The 13,945-nt window shown below is 41.1% G+C and overlaps 1 protein-coding gene across 1 annotated transcript in view; it reads left to right on the forward strand.

Moving 5' to 3' along the window:
• The window catches only part of plch1 (phospholipase C, eta 1), a 77,404-nt gene that overhangs the window by 13,773 nt on the left and 49,686 nt on the right, over window positions 1–13,945 (forward strand). Inside the window, 3 exon segments of the mRNA XM_030765249.1 lie at window positions 255–401; window positions 6,662–6,905; window positions 10,472–10,601. Coding sequence (XP_030621109.1) covers window positions 255–401; window positions 6,662–6,905; window positions 10,472–10,601 — 521 coding nt within the window.

A 13,945-nucleotide genomic window follows, 5' to 3' on the forward strand; every position in this document is an offset into this window, starting at 1 on the left:
ACATTTTCAGTTTTGGGTTTTATTGTATATAGACAGTTTCCTGTTTGAGTGCTGGGGAAAAGTCTCTGGTTTTGCTATTTGTAGACAGTTACCTGTCTGCTTGAGGGTTTGATGGTGAAGTCTTGTTGGTATATTGGTCACTTGACAAGAGCTCTGATGGATCCAGGACTGCCCCTGTCTCTCTCTCTCTCTCTGTCTCCCTCTCTCTGTCTCTCTCTCTCTCTCTGTCTCCCTCTCTCTGTTTGTCTCTGCAGTGGAGCGATGCATGAGCGTCATGCAGTCTGGGACTCAGATGGTGAAGCTCAAGAATGGCTCCAAAGGTCTGGTACGTTTGTTCTATCTGGATGAGCATCGCTCCTGCATCCGCTGGAAACCCTCCCGCAAGAGTGAGAAAGCCAAGAGTGAGTATCACTGAGCATGCTCAGAGTACACCATGCCAGCCATGCAAGAAAAAACAAAATAAACAAACAAAAAAAACCCTTTTTTTAATCCTAATGCAAACCAAGCAGCCCAACTAAAGCAGCTCTATCAAATCTGATTTTAAATGACGTTGTCATAAAATGCATGTTTTTTTCCCCTGATAACCAGTTATGCACTACTACTCAGAACTGATGTATGTCATGTACAAGTAATACCAGAACACAGAAGCTATGGCTGTTACATACTTTAAAGCCCTCATCACTCTGTGAGATATACACATTGCCATTCAGTTTATAAATGGTTTCCAAAGCTAGACATCATGTAATGACTCTGAACAGCATTGTGGATATAACAAGAACTGCCATTCAAAGGTTAATGCATGGGCTGTATTGATCTGTGTGAGTTACCAGCTGTGTCTATATATCACAAATACTCTCTCATTTCAAACCACAGCAGAGATAGTTAACAGAGCACAACCACAAGAGTCAGTCAGTATATATGAATCTGCCAGCTGCTGCAATATAGAGATAAACCAGAGTGGTTCTTCTGTTTGCTGGTTGAGAGGTTTTGCACGTTCTGTACTAACAGTGCAGTCGTTTTGTTTTCCCTGGCCTGGTTGGATTGGGCTGATTGAAAGCACAGGTGCCACTGAGATGATAACAGTATTGGTTCACCTTTATAAGAGGCTAACATCACCTGTAAAGCCTCTGCAGCCTTTTCATTCTGACTTTGCATTTTAGGTAAGCCTCAAATCTTAGATGATCTCCACAACCAGGCGTTGTCTGGGCTGACTGTCCCAGCAGAGCGGTCCATGAGGCATGTGCTAACAGACATAATCTAGTCTTTATATTATGAACTTTCAGATTGCAATTTTTGTTCTGATCTGGAGAATCAGAAATTGGGCAGTATTGACTGATTAATTCCATGAATTCGTTATGTAAATTTATGTGAAATTGGTGTCAACTTTGAATTCCCCATGGGAAAATAAAGATTGACAGCATTAACATTCCGCTTAACTATTAAATATGTAAAATGTCTCTGATTTCCTACCCTGACTGGGTCATTTCTGAGACAGGCAGACTGGCAGGGCTGTGGGTGATGTGAATAGGGGCTGCAGTCTTTTTAATAGTGAAGGAAAGAAAGAGGAGATGAGAGATGTGTGATAATATGTGTTTTCCCTTATAACATTAAAATTGTAATGTTTGAATTTTTGGTGAACTTTTGGACATTACAACAATGTCAAATGCTTTTTAAAAAATATCAGTATTAGGAATGCTCATTTATGTACATCTTTCATTCCCACTTGAATGAGAGTTTCAGATGAAGCATTAGAACACTGCATTGACATGACACACTGATGAATGTGCATTTTTATAAATATCATGCTTTAGTGCATGAGTGTATATCTATCAATGCCTCTGACTCTGAGAGTATCAGTGTAACTGGCCATGGTTGATATCCCCCTGAGATGTAGCTTCTCCCCTTCCTGTGCTTGGCCTGTCTGTTTGTTCCTCCCCTTCCTGTGCTTGGCCTGACTGTTTGTCCCTCCCCTTCCTGTGCTTGGCCTTTCTGTTTGTCCCTCCCCTTCCTGTGCTTGGCCTGTCTGTTGGTCCCTCCCCATCCTTTGCTTGGCCTGTCTGTTGGTCCCTCCCTTTCCTGTGCTTGGCCTGTCTGTTGGTCCTTCCCCTGACTGTGCTTGGCCTTTCTGTTTGTCCCTCCCCTTCCTGTGCTTGGCCTGTCTGTTGGTCTCTCACTTCATTTATTCTGACTCTCTTTGCATGGTACTGTGGCAATGTTCTGAGGCATGAAGAAGTTCTCATCATGACCCAAAATGCTGTACTGGTGTGAAGGTGTTAAAAGTTGCGAGGACAGAGCGATCATTTTGTGCTTGGAGAGGTCTGGTATTGGCTGGAGTTGATCGCTCCGCTGAAATGGCCGTCTTTTCCGATACTCGGATTTCTGTTAGGTATTAATCCCATTCTCTCCTCTCACCGGCGAATTCCCCACAGTTGTTAACAAGGCAGGCCAGCCCTGATCCAGGTGAGGGTAAAGGATTATTGTCAACTAAAAGAGGCTCAGACACCATTATGTTCTCCTTTTTTCCACTCTGTCGCTCTGTCTTTCTCTCTTTCTCATTTCACTCCTCTTGTATTTGTGAACTGCCAGTATAAGATAAGCCTCTTTGTTTGCCTCCATTTGCATAATTAAAAGGAAAATTCAGGAAAGGAATGGTCGCCCAGCTCTCTGTCTGGTTAAGGAATCAGTACGAATCCTTTCACTGTTTGCACCATAGATGTTCCGGTAGTTTCTGGGGCAGTGAGAGAGGTTTTAGTTAAGATTACTGCCACGTTTTGGAAGTCTAAGTACAGAGAAGCTGTAAAATTCAATTGAAATCATAAATAAATGAATCAAAACAATAAATAAATAGATGAAAAACTGGTTATTTAAATGTAGATGTTTCCAAAGGGACACTGTATAGTAGTAGGTGGTAGACATCAAGAGAATCAGTCTGTGTTCACGTGGGGGGGGGGGTGGAATCCCTTTACACAGTGATAGTCTAAGGCACTGCTGTTTCAGCTTGGGGACAGAGAGAATGAGGAGAGTAATGGAGAGGAGGGGAAAAAGAGAAGTGTTAGTACAGATGGTGTGAAATGAACATGTGCTGTTCACTGCAGGATGTGTAATGGATTCTGTATTTTCCCTTTGTGGGCTGGTCAGATAAAGCGCTCATCCAAATGAATTGTGTCAGTTCAGTCAGTGGGGTTTTCCTGTTTTCTTGTGTGAGCTGTTATCGGGGGTCTGAGCAGTGAAGCTGTAAGAATCACAAGGGTTTGCGATTTCATATTCTTCTCCCCCCATTTTTTGAACTGTATCTTTTTGACTTTACAATGAAAATTCACCAAACTTTACAGATACATAGGACCTCAGGCTAATTTGTATACTATATCACAATGGGATGAGTCAGTCACATCGTAGGATCAGCCAGTCACATTACAGGATGAGTCAGTCACATGGTTGCCTAGCAATGGGCAGTTTAAATTAGTTTAACACTGAAGGCTCGACACCCAGTTACTAAACATATGGGTTCTTTTGAATTCCCTGCATTTTTTTTACATTAGTGTCATTTGGCCCCTTAACCTTAAGATTTTCTGTTGATTAGTCTTATCTGGGATTAGTTGATTGGTTGTTCATTAGTCTTATTTGGGACTGAGTTACTGCCTTAAGTGGAGGAGTTTAAGTATCTCAGGGTCTTGTTCACGAGCGAGGGTAAAATGGAGCGGGAGATCGACAGGCAGGTCAGGGCGGCGGCAGCGGCAGCGGCAGACATGTGGTCGTTGTACCGGACCGTCGTGGTGAAGAAGGAGCTGAGTCAGAAGGCAAGTCTCTCAATTTACCAGTCTATCTTTGTTCCAACCCTCACCTATGGTCCCAAACTCTGGGTAGTGACTGAAAGAATGAGATTGTTGGGAGAATTATATATCTCAGCTGTCCTGGGAATCATCAGCCAGGAGGAGCTGATGGATGTAGCCGGGAAAAGGGATGTCTGGGCTATCCTCCTCAGCCTGCTGCCACCACGACCTGGTTCCAGATAAGCGGCAGAAAATGAATGAATTAATGAATAGACTTATCTGGTGTTTATTAATAATCTTGCAGCAGCCAGCGATCCTGTAGCACTATACAGATAAAATCAGAGGTTTCAACTACTACAGTGTGTTTAAAGAAATTTGCAAATTCATGCTGAGGAGAATACACGTTCAGTTTGTGTCTTGAATGCAGAGAATTATGGACGAGGCACTTTTGAGTGAAACTGGGCAGAGGTACATTTTCCTTGGAGAGAACAACTTTTCTGGCATAGAGATTTTATTATACTGATAAAATATATTGACATATTTATTTTAGGAGGCATAAGTGGTCATTTTGTTGAATAAATTATCTGCTGGTAAGTTTGCATGCTTCAGATGATAATATTTCAGTGTTGGTTCAGATATCCGTAATGGCTCTCAAGCTGCTCTTGATAAACTGTATTAATCTCAGTGTGAATATTGTAAATTACTTTAAAACACATAAATGCACTGTGAGGACAGTCTTTTCAAGGCTGGGGCAAATTATTCCCCTGTAAATGTACGAGAGACACTAAAATGGGTGCTACTGAATCCTTTTCACAATAACAGAGTTTAGCTCTTTGAAAATGTTTTAGGTTACCTCTCTCACCCAGCTCTACCAAGGATAGTGCACAGTCCCCATGTGTGAAGTAATAGCCTACCAAAGGAATATAAGTCGCATGAGCTGTGTGTTGGTGCACAGATGTTCTCTCTTTTTAAATATTCCCAAGTTAGTTCATGTCTTCATTTTATTTGTAGCTGGTGCAATATCCATGACAGGGCAGTAGTTGCACTGATGAGTGTGCTACAACCATAAATTAATTTATAACTTATGGTTGTCTTACATATGAAAGGAAACTGCTGCACTTCACACTGTTTACTAATATGAACTTATTTTTTTTTTCCTTTTTAAGGAAAAACAAAATGCTGAATCAGACCTGCTTACTCACTTTCTAACATGTTCCTCGTTTATGAAAAAAGGAAGAAATCTTATATAACTAAATAAACAAAAACTAACCAACAAACCAAAACAATATCAAAATCTAAAAATGTCTTGATCTCCTGTAAACTTCAAATTTTAGACAAATTCAGATTTCAATTCCCTCATGTTAGCATTGACTTTGTAATGTTCATTGGAGTCCAAGGGCAGTGGCTTTGAGTTATTATGTACTCAGTGGTGTCCCTTTTTCATATTGAACATTACCAAACTCATAGATTTTCATAACAAACATTCATAGTAAACAAGAGGCCAGAAAGCGCAGGGGATGCTTGGAGCAGCTAGCCACTGCTGCTACATCTCGAACGTCTGCGACAAATGTTGGAGTAATCATTATTTTATTCACTACTTTTGCTGATGTTTAGTTTACACTGACGCATTTAGCCACAATGATGAATAATCTCCTGCCATGTCCATACCCTAACAGTAAAAGCAATATATCCTTAAACAAATCAGCACTGTGAAAGGTTTATTTTTGATTGGGCCCCGTATGTACAGAATGTTCTGTGTTACTTAAACCAGTCTGTACAGAATTGGTTGCACTCACAAATCATGAGGCAAAATGGAAAGACAGAGTCTTTAGGGAGAGGAAGAAGAAGACTTGGCATATAGAAATGGCCGGATGTAACAATACATCAAATTTCGCGATATCGTAATAAAAAAAAAAAATGTCTGGATACTGTTGTGGGACTGTGATGATATCCACCAGGATATCACATGGTTATTTTGCTAGTATATCTCTGTTCTATCTCTTTGTCAAAACTGTAGCGCACTGATTAAGACACTTCAGCTAGGCAAGACTTTTAAATAAATAAATAAGGGCAGTGTGCTTGTCACATCTAGGCTGGTCAGGTAAAGAGCTTTATTTGACGGGTTAGAGATCTCTGGGAAAGGAAGTTGTTGGCTGTTGCAGGGGAGACACAAGTATAATAAGAAAAGAAGCAATGTCAGTGCACACTGCTGAAATGCGGGGTGCATGTAGGGAAATTGCTAATGTTACCCTGCTAAGTTTCAGTCCACCAATGCTGTTTAGCCAGCTAAGCAAGTTAGCTCACCAAGATAGCCAAATTTGTACATTCATTTGTGTGGAAAGGGATATTCTTTTTTGTATCTTTGCTGTTAAGTGGTATAGAATTGCTTTCATTTTGAAACACTCTGTTGCTGACAGATTTACCAGGTGTTACGTTTGCCTAAACCAAATCACTACCTTAGCTAGCTAACCATCAGAATGTATAGTGAATCACGGCAGCCTCGATTTACTAACTGGCCATTACAGGGCGTTATTGGCAATCAAATTTATTTTAAAAACAAACAAAAAACCCAAACAAACAATCACGCACAGACAAATGTGTGCGTGCAATATCTGTAGATGAAAGTCACTTTAGTAGCTAAAGCAGAAGCACTTTAAGTTAAAAGGAAAAACAAATTTTATACAAATAAAAGATGATTTATTGTTTAATAAAGGACTTTTTTCAAATAATATTTTCTGGTGGGGATAAGTTTGTAACTCTTTGTGTCAGTTTTTTTCCGTACTTCAGTCAATTTTAGGATTAAGGCTCATGGCTTCACATCCTGTCAGCTTTCTTAGCTCATGTGAGTCCAACCTCTCTCTCACCCATCATCATCTTCTCCCTTCTAACAGTCACAATCGACTCACTATGCAAGGTCACTGAAGGTCGGCAGTCTGATATCTTCCACCGGCATGCTGAGGGCAACTTTGATCCCAACTGCTGTTTCACTGTTTACCATGGCAACCACATGGAATCGCTGGACCTGGTGACATCCAGTGCAGAGGAGGCGCGAACCTGGGTGACTGGTCTCCGCTACCTAATGGCAGGGATCAGTGACGAGGACTCTCTGGCCAAGAGACAGCGTACACATGACCAGTATCCTTTATAGACTAATGGGATGGAAAGGGTGGAATATTTAGGGTTTTTTCTTATGTCTGTGCGGCGATTAATAAAATGTTTTCTGAGCACTGTTATTACTGAAGTTAACAGTCATGGTGATATTAATCTCTAGGATTAGTTTCTTAAAAAATTGAGAAACCGGGTCTGGCTTTATCGTTATGAAGTCCTTGTAGACCAAGAGCAGCTCAATACTTTAGATATGACCTGTCTTTCTCTTCCTCCCTCCTTCCATCCCTCCTTGTCTCTCTCTGAGAAAATGCTGCTCAGCTGAAAGAGAAGCCCTTGTGTAAGAGATAGGGGGATAAGGTGGTCCCTGTGTGCGGCCTATATGAAAGGTACAGAGTACATCATAACCTTATGGTCCTGTTATGACAGTTTGTAAACGTATGGTTCCTGTCACTGGCAGCAAAGTGTTCAGAGGACAGTTGGCATGCTCTGTGACTCACTTCCTGTAAGCAAACCACAAAGGGCTCTTCTATAAGGAGGTTTACTACTTTCTCTGAGTTAACTAACTCTGAGTTTTCACTAAACCCGCTTTCTGAAATACCCCCCTGAGCTGACTTCAGCTTTGATGTCTGATTGAATATGATGGGGAGCTGGGAGCATACCAGGCTAGTATACCTGCACGTTGAAGTTTTCTGGTGAGTGTAATTTTCTGCAAATCTATGTGATTAGTTGAAACCGACCTTTATGCACTGGTAAACTATAGAAAACTTGTCAATTCGAGTTCATGTGTTCAGTGTTGTTAAGAAGATGGTGTGTGTGAAATACATTGTTGAGTGAAGCCTGTCCGTGTGAATTTTGTGAGTGTGGCGGCAGTGAACATCAGGCACTTTCGCACCGGAGGAACTTTTCCATAGTTCTTAGAACTGTAGAAAGTACCCCCTTTTTTGTGTGTTTGCACCGCAGGAACTTAAAACAATCACAGTTCTTAGAACACCATTTTGAGGGGCTTTTTTAGCTCCTACTTCAGGGTAGGTACTTTCGCAGCGCAATAGGAACCTTTTGATGTAGGTGTACAGCCATTGGTCCAGACGCAGGTATACGATGATTGCAACCGCCATTTTTAAAGATCTGTGCAAAATATAATGTCTTAAAACGTCTGGAATGGTAGGAGGGGGGACATGGTTTTCATGTTTTATTTTACTGGTATGTTATATCCCACAACAATGACCATTTCTGCAACGTCCACTGTATATTTGTACATTGAAGAGGTAGCGTACACTCCGCTTCGGTAGGTGCTTGTGTGTCCGCTTGTGTGGCTGTGATCTGCATTTTAACCTAAAATAAGAATGTGTTTATCCAGCTTACGATTTGAGGGCTGCAGTGGGGGAAAAAGGAGAAAAAAACATGATGCTGCGAGCAAGCGTCAGGCACAAGCGCTATGCTAGCACCCGAAAAGTACTATGCCCATCGAGTCATTCACTGCTACTGTGGTGGTAAATGCAGGGGCACATATTTTTTTCCATTGGACTGGGTCTATCGCCATACAGTGTTATTTTCGTTAATGAGAAGGCAGCTGTTATTTAATGTGCACTCAATATTTCTGTCATTCAAATTCAATAAAACTTCTTAACTGTGTATAGTGTAGTCTAGTTTGTCGATTTATTTTGCCGCAGTAATGGTATTTTTTTCCCTTTTGGCAGTATTTAAAAGGTCTTAAAAGTCATTACATTTGTACTTAAAATGTGCAGCTATCCTGGTTAGTCGCAAACAACAGCTCTTAGCCGCTATACCGTCGGCCGGCTTACGTCACTTCAGCATTCCTACTGGTGGTGCGAATGCAAACAGAAAAAAAAGCCCTAGAACGTATGTAGTTCTAGGGGAAGCTCCCACATCGTGAGGGATCTGAACTGTGTTTTTAACCCGAAGTGTGGTAGGACTGGTTATTGCCAGAACCCGTAAGGAACCTGTAAGGATATATTGCATATACTGCATATCTTCAGTGGACTGAGAAGTGAACAAAAGAGGGAAAAACTGTTCATTAAGAGTTATTGCTGTGAGTTATGTTTGTGTGTTTATCTTTTAAATGATACCAATTCCCTGTAAGTTGTAACTGTATATTTTCTAAGAAGTTGAGACAAAGAGGGTGTCAGTCTCAAATATCAAAAGGGTTTTATTTTTGTATGAAAACTACAGTGTATGTGTTAAGCTACTTTATTTAACTTGAGTTTAATTTCTAAAAGGGATTATAATTCAGTGAGCACTGATTTTAGTTATTTAAGTTTGTGTTCCATTTTACACAGTGAGTTATTCTAATTCGCACAAAAGAGGGAAGCCATATTGTTTATTGGTGCCTGTTTATTTATATTTTTGTCATTTCGTTTTTCATGCAACCCTTAAACACAGTTCAACAGTTTAAAGGTGCCTGCTGGTCTGTGAGTCTTCTTTACTCTAGCTACTCTTCTGATTACATACTCCTTTCTCCTGTGAGGTGAACCTGGAGTTTCTGGTGCACTGGTCCAATTGGTTTCAAATTTATAAATATAGAGTGAGTTACCGACCTGTGCCACCCAATATCTACCAAAGTGAGTTAGAGCTGAGCCAGTTACACTCTGAGCACTCAGTACTCTGAGCTGAGTTGAGCTCAGATTTCAGGGTAACCTCTGTTTCTAATTGCATGACCTTCACTGACTGTGCCCCATTTTACTGTCATCTGACAGACATCTGTCAACACACACACTCTAGCTCCATTGCCAACAGCAGAACCAGCCACAGTGCCAACCTCTGAACCCTTCTCAGTGCTAAACTCACAACCACCCCCAGAGCCAGCTTCAGTGCCTGGCTACCTTTTCACAACCTCTGGGATCAAAATACTGAGCCAGTGCAGGTTCCATCATGTATTGGTCTTTGCTGTGACCCTCACAGTCAGCCTCATGTCTGTTGGTTCCCAGTTAAGGCATCGGTGATCTTTATGTACCCTTTATTTCTTTAATTACTTTACACACTATTCCTGACTAATCTCTCTCCCAAGACAGTTTTTTAGTGGAAAGCTTTCCTTTGAATGAGTTGTACATATTTTATCTGAATTATGTATCACAAAGGAAAAGCTCACTCAGTCTCTCACGCCCTATTAGTCTACATGCAAAAACATCTCTGTAAAAAACAGAGGGGGGAGAGTACCTCTCTTGGGGCTTCTGTTATGAGAGTAAGTATGTTGGGTTTCCCTTGCAGACACACAGCCATTCTGATTATTCTTACTCTGTGTTTTGATGAGCATCTCCCTGAGTTCTCATTGAATCTTCAGTGGTTAAGTGAAAGTACTTGGAGTTAGACTAGTTTTCAGATTCAAGCAACCCACTGTAGCTTTTCCAGTTACCTTTCTAGTTTACTACCGAAACCTTTGAATAACCATTGCCTGCACAAGCCGCTATTATGAGGGCTGAGCACATTATTTGTGGAAGTGTTCATGGTAATGGGTCTTGGCACTGCTAAAGGCTCTAAGATTTTTTTTCTCTAACACATCTGATCACCTTTGAAGTACTGTGTAAAGTGATAGCCAAGTCATCCTCTGTGATTCTTACTCCTTAACCCAAACACAGATGGATGAAACAGACATTTGAAGATGCTGACAAGAATGGAGATGGTTTCCTCAACATTGAGGAGATCTACCAGCTCCTACACAAGATGAATGTTAACCTGCCTCGCAGAAAGGTCAAACAGATGTTCCGGGTGAGAAAGTGGGCTCCAGGCTTTGAATAAAATCTCATCATGGCCAAGTGCAGTCTTGACACAGAGAAATTTTAGCCGTGTGTTTGTTAGACCCTGCTCAGACTAGGGGTGGGTGATATTGACTAAGATTTTTATCACGGTATTTTCAACTGTATGAACGGTATTGGTAGTATATCACAGTATTTATTATTTAAAGTCCATACACTTAATACTATTTTATCTGTAGCAAAAGCACCAGAATTATGCATTTCAAAAGTATTTATTTAAAAAAGAAGCATTTCAAAGAGTGGGAGGGAGATCAAGAAAGATTAAGGTATGACAACTATTTTTAATTAACATTGTAAACATGTAAATGGCTTGAGTTTCTGCGAATGAACAATTACAATAAAATAATAATCATGATGAGGCCCCTAACTACTAGAACAATACAGAATCTTTTCCTGTGTAGGACTGTGTAGGGGTTGCCAGGCCCGTAGACCATACTACCCATAATTCCCTGCTTGACCCCATGGGTAATCTGAATCCATCTTCTCAGCTTTCACTGTAACGGTATTGGATACAGCAATGGAGCCAGATACCAGACACAGTGATGACGCAATTTTTGCCATAAAACCGCGAAAAATTCCAAACACTCTCTCTCACCAAATCTCTTCAATTCTCCAACTCCCTGACAGCGACTTGCTCTAGCAGCAGCTCGCTATCAGTGGGTGTCTCTATCGGGTGTTCCTGCCTGCATACAGAGACTCCGTTACTCCCTGGCATTGGATTTCTTGGGCGAGTGATCCTATCTGGATAAAGAGACACCGTTTCTCTGCTGAAGAAAAGAACCAAGAAACAATGAAGCGAGATATTTGTACAGCCAAAGTTTTAATGTACTTTCTCTCGCGCAGTTGCGAGTGTAACTTCAACTGGCTAATTACACTGTAACGCACACAGTATTCGACGGAAGAAAAGGCGACCGAATCCCTTTTTATTTCTTTAAACATTGACGAACTAAATCAAGAACCCTTAAAGATCATCGGATGAGCGACGGCGTCCCGAAGATCTTTAAGCGACAAGGAAAAGAACTTCTCCCTGGACCTGCACATGGTACTGCTCATCAGGCCACCTCAGATGCATCTTCGGTCACCATGCAATGAGCTATTCAAAGTAAGGCTTGCATCTGGGCACACTTTAGTATTAAGATTATATGCAGTTAACGTGAAGGAAGTGTTGTTATTTGAATTCTTTTATGATTTAAATGTATACACTGTATTTCATGTACAATGCGGTTTTTAGCTGTTTGTTATTTTCTTTTGGTTACAACTTATGAAGGATAGATCTGGCATGCGTTCTTTCTCTCTCTGACTCCCTTTTTTCTAATTGCACACCTCCAACATTGGGATTGCAGTGTGACTTAAGGGTTGGGTAGAGTTGTTGAGTTTAGGGCCTACTTGCTTGAGACCAGCTCTCAAGTTAGAGATTCTTTGTTCTCTCACACACATGCGCTTCTTGTTGCCCATCCCCACTTGGTGCCTAGCACACACGCTTGTGCACAGCCTCTCTCCCTCGCTCCTCCTCCTCTTTTCTGTGCGCAGCTGGGCACACACCCACATACACGCACGCTCTCTCTCTCACACACACACACACACATACACACGCACACATCTCTGCTCTAACATTCATTCAGTCCTACACTGAATACTTGTATATAGCCTCATCACCATTATATTACCATTTACACTTTGATCATTCTACTTGCTGCTGATTATTGATTGTACCATATCAGTGTTAGTTTTCCAAGTAGTACTGATAAAACTGTTAAACTGTTGTCCTGTCTGTTTCTGCCGCAGGATTCACTGAATGCCAACCTCTGCCATCAAAGTACTCCCAATTACCTTCATCAACCTGGTTGTTCATGACTGTTTAGTAGTGTAATTGTAATACATTAGTACTGCAATACTCTCGAAGACTGTAGCACAATGTTACAGCTAGCTTATTCCATTAATCTTAGTTGTTTAATTATAAAATGTTGAACACCCAAATTAATAGTTAATAAATTATATGAGACTGATTTATTAATCCTATCACACCTACATCTTTTGGTGTCCCTGTGTTAGGATTGCAATCGTACCTACAACTGAAATGACAAAAAACAGGAAATCATAAACAACAAGCCCTCAAAATTCTTAGCTAGGAATACCAGCTGAAAGCACGCTCAGAAGGGGAACTTGTGGCGGGGATGGTCAGGTGCAGCGTTCGGGATTCGAGACTACCAAATTGCTTTCACCACAGTAATAACAATACTATTATATATGTTTTCATCGCTTACATAGATGTTTATCATACTCTGTTCCACTCAATATTACCTAACCCAATTAAAAAAACACAAACAATGGGACGTCTGAATTCAATACTGATTTGTCTGTGTGTCAATAAGGTGTCGTTGTCAATGTGTCTCTTGCTATGACGCTTGTGGCTCTGCCTGACAGAATCTGTCAATTGGCTAACAGTTAGCATCATGCTGAAAAGAAAGCTGGTCTTTCGGTCGCGCATAGAGAAAATGCTGACATGAAAGATCACATTAATGAAAATGCCTATGGTGCGTGCATAAACGCATACAGTACCTGTACGCATGCATGAAAGTGCGGTACACTTAAGGGTCCTGGTTTGGGGGTTTGAAAATGTGGCCAGTAGCGTGGCCACCCGTCCCTTAATATGGGATCGTCCTGTATTAGAAAATAAAATGCTGTGTCCTGTATTGAATCAATAAGGGATGTGGTTTGTCACGTATTTTCGTAAATGTCATTTCATTCACTAGGTCTATAAAGTGCTGAGAATAACATAACATCAAGTAAAATCAAACCAGTTATACAAGCGGGAGGTTTAATTTCAGATGTGAGCTACATACCAACAAACTGTAGTATAGCATAACATATTACACAGTAACCAGTATAGGTAGCTAGGCAATAATCAGTGAAAATATCAATACCATCCTGATATTCCATACATTCTTTTAGATTTTGTGCTGAAGGTTAAGAGAGTTATTTATTTTATAATTCATAAATGTGATAAACTCCGCAGTGGCAAGGCACCAGGAGTGGATGAGATCTGCCCTGAAATGCTGAAGGCTTTGAATGTTGTTAGGCTGTCATGGCTGACATGCCTCTTCGGTGTTGCCTGGGAGTCAGGGACAGTACCTGTGGAGTGGCAGACAGGGGTGGTGGTCCCCATTTTTAAAAAAGGGGACCGGAGAGTGTGCTCCAGTTATCGGGGTATCACACTGCTCAGCCTCCCTGGTAAAGCCTACTGCAGGGTACTGGAAAGGAGACTGCAGCCGATTGTCGAACCTCAGATCCAGGAGG

This window comes from Chanos chanos, chromosome 2, assembly GCF_902362185.1.
Source record: "Chanos chanos chromosome 2, fChaCha1.1, whole genome shotgun sequence".
NCBI lineage: Eukaryota > Metazoa > Chordata > Actinopteri > Gonorynchiformes > Chanidae > Chanos > Chanos chanos.